This window comes from Planococcus citri, chromosome 5 (genome assembly GCF_950023065.1).
Source record: "Planococcus citri chromosome 5, ihPlaCitr1.1, whole genome shotgun sequence".
NCBI classification, from domain to species: Eukaryota; Metazoa; Arthropoda; class Insecta; order Hemiptera; family Pseudococcidae; genus Planococcus; species Planococcus citri.
This window is the reverse complement of record NC_088681.1, coordinates 56,728,943-56,731,786: the sequence shown is the minus strand read 5'-3', so window position 1 is coordinate 56,731,786 and position 2,844 is coordinate 56,728,943. Positions and strand designations below refer to the sequence as shown.

At 33.1% G+C, this 2,844-nt stretch overlaps 1 protein-coding gene across 1 annotated transcript; it reads right to left on the bottom strand.

Moving 5' to 3' along the window:
* Positions 1-2,591, bottom strand: LOC135848010 (uncharacterized). The gene is made up of 2 exons (XM_065367774.1): positions 2,435-2,591; positions 1-459 (listed from the first exon to the last, which is right to left on the bottom strand). Exons 1-2 carry the CDS (start codon positions 2,477-2,479, stop codon positions 109-111), a joined length of 396 nt encoding a protein of 131 aa, XP_065223846.1. The 5' UTR covers positions 2,480-2,591; the 3' UTR covers positions 1-108.
* Between the last annotated feature and the right edge of the window lie 253 nt (positions 2,592-2,844).

Here is a 2,844-nt window from a genome sequence, read left to right as displayed (position 1 = left end):
TCTACGTCGTTAAAGTCGTGTTATATTTTCAAAAAACATAAAAATACAACAAAATGCAAAATCTCCTCTCAAGAGTGCATACTTCATATCAAACGATACTCTTACAACTTATGTTGATGATGTTTTCAACACATAAGTGAACTGACCTTGCTCGTCAACTTTAATTTCGAATTCTTTAATATTTTTGGCGTGGAGTTTTGGGCTTTTAGTGATGATTGGTTGATTGGAATCTTGAGCGAAGACTTTATTACCATTGACTCTCAGCTTGTCATGTTTCAAATCAATGTGAAGCTTGCCTTCTTTCAATTTCGAGTCTCCGCTGTATACGACTTTATCATTGACGGAGATGTCGCCAGAGTCTGCACCTTTGATGACCAAGGGTTGTCCTTTCGTCAGAGTAACCAATTCGTTGGCAGTTTTTGATTCTTTATCTTCTTTATTGGATGATGAAAATGCACCCTGGAAATAATACATAGATAAGAAGTTCATTTTTTTATTTAGCAATTTTTAAGATAATTTTTTGGATTTTTTGCACAGTTCTTAAGAAGTTCTAAATATTATCATCTGGATCAAATTCTCTCACGCTGAAAAAGCTCTTGGTGATAACAATTTTTAGGTGAATTGCAAGCATGGATTTCTTACTTCTCAAAATAAATGAGGGAAAAAAGTTGACATTAATTTTTTCGAATTTTTTAAACATTTTTTGGAGTCATTTACTATTAGTATTTTTTAGAGATTGAACATTCAAATTGCAAATGAAATATTTGGGAAATCAATTGAGAACGAGAGAAGATAAAAAATTGAGGAAAAGTCATGTATCATCGTATTGGATTTCAGAGAATTTTTGCTGTTTTTCGTCAGTGTCTGAGGTCTGAATAATTATTCTCCAAGATTGGATTTTTATACATTTTTTTTGTGTGGGGGGAGGGGAATTGGAAAATGATGTCAAATTTCAAAATCATTTCATTTTTCACCTTCCTCCTCGGGGGATTTTCGGATCGAGGACACTATTTCGACCCATAAAAATCATTTTTCGTGGGACAGCTTTCACAAAACCACGTCCTGAAACCCCATATGTAACTAAAATTTCAGATGCCAGTTGATTTTGGAATTTCGAGGAATTTTTTAGAATTTCATGACGTATTATAGAAAATTTTCAAGATTTTCACTTCATTTCAATCCTCAAACTTTAAAATACACTAGGCAACGGCATATTTGTGTTCGGGTTGAAAATGGGCTTAATCGATAGTTTAGACCCTAAAACAAAAAACAGAGTGGGGTTTTTCAATTTGAGTTGTTTTTGTAGTCAGGAGAGATGATCAAAGTTGCAAAAATGGCCGTTTTTGCCCTATTTCACGAGTTTGTGGAGACATCAGTATTATGTTTCAAAAAAAACCAAGGTCATATTCGGATTCTACGCACTTTTTTAAGTAAACAATTTCACCGGATTTTTTATTTTCGAAGTTTCAAGCGCATACGGAAGATTTTTGTTTGTAACATATCTTAAAACTCGGAGTGAGAGCCTCGCCCGCGCGAACACGGTTCCGAGCCACGAGTACGTGGTGGAGTAACGCCAGCGTCGCGCGCTCCGAGTTTTAAAATATGTTATAAACAAAAATCTTCCGTATGCGCTTGAAACTTCGAAAATCAAAAATCCGGTGAAATTGTTTACTTAAAAAAGTGCGTAGAATCCGAATATGACCTTGGTTTTTTTTGAAACATAATACTGATGTCTCCACAAACTCGTGAAATAGGGCAAAAACGGCCATTTTTGCAACTTTGATCATCTCTCCTGACTACAAAAACAACTCAAATTGAAAAACCCCACTCTGTTTTTTGTTTTAGGGTCTAAACTATCGATTAAGCCCATTTTCAACCCGAACACAAAAAAAAGGTCAAAAATTGTTGCCTAGTGATATTGGCTCTTAAGCCATTTTTTAAGCCTTTAGCGAGTTTTCAAGCTGTTCTAAAAATTTAAAATTTCTCTGTAAGGATCTAAAATAAACTCAATTCCAAATTTTTCTCTAAAATGCAACGATCTTTCAATTTTTATTATTATTTTTTTTTTTGCTTTTTCATTAGATAAAAAATTAAACGGATTTTTCAAAATTCAGATCATATTTCAAGAATGTAATATTTTCAATAAATATATTTGAAGAGGTGAGTAAGGTACCTTAAATCTATATTTTTTAAAATTTTCGTAGCCAAATTGAATTTTCTGATGCGTCAAAAATTGTTCACTGGATGGTAAGTATAGTTTGGTCAAGAACTTGAACGTTAAAAATGGTAATGCCCTCTCCCCTTGTTTCCCTATCTTAAGAGATCTCGAAAATTATGGCAGAAAATTTGATAAGAAAACAAAAAAAGCCAGGAAAATAATTATGATTTCACAAAATTGAGTAAAAAGTTTCAAAACTCTCATACAAATACTTACCACAATGCAGGAGGCGATGAGTAAACTGATCACGAATTTATTCATTTTGTTGCAGGTTTTTTCGCAAGTTAAAAGGTAGATACGTATAACGTTCGAATAGCTCTTCAAAAGTTAACTTATTTGTTGCAAAGCTTCGAATTCTGGTTTAATATATACTCAAAAAAATGCAAGTCAAATTGACGTTAACGAAGTGCAATTTTTTTTCTCATAATCTAATGAACAAGTGTTTCCAAGGTGAAGGTTTCGATTTACGTAAATATTTTTTCAGTCGTCAAGTTCAATTCCATAGCATTTTAAAAATCATTTTCACGTCAATTTTTCAGTCTAATGAAGTCTGTGGTGCAACTTCGTGTACCTCTACCTACATATGTAGTTAATTTTCAACATGTGGCACATAGATTTTCACCTGC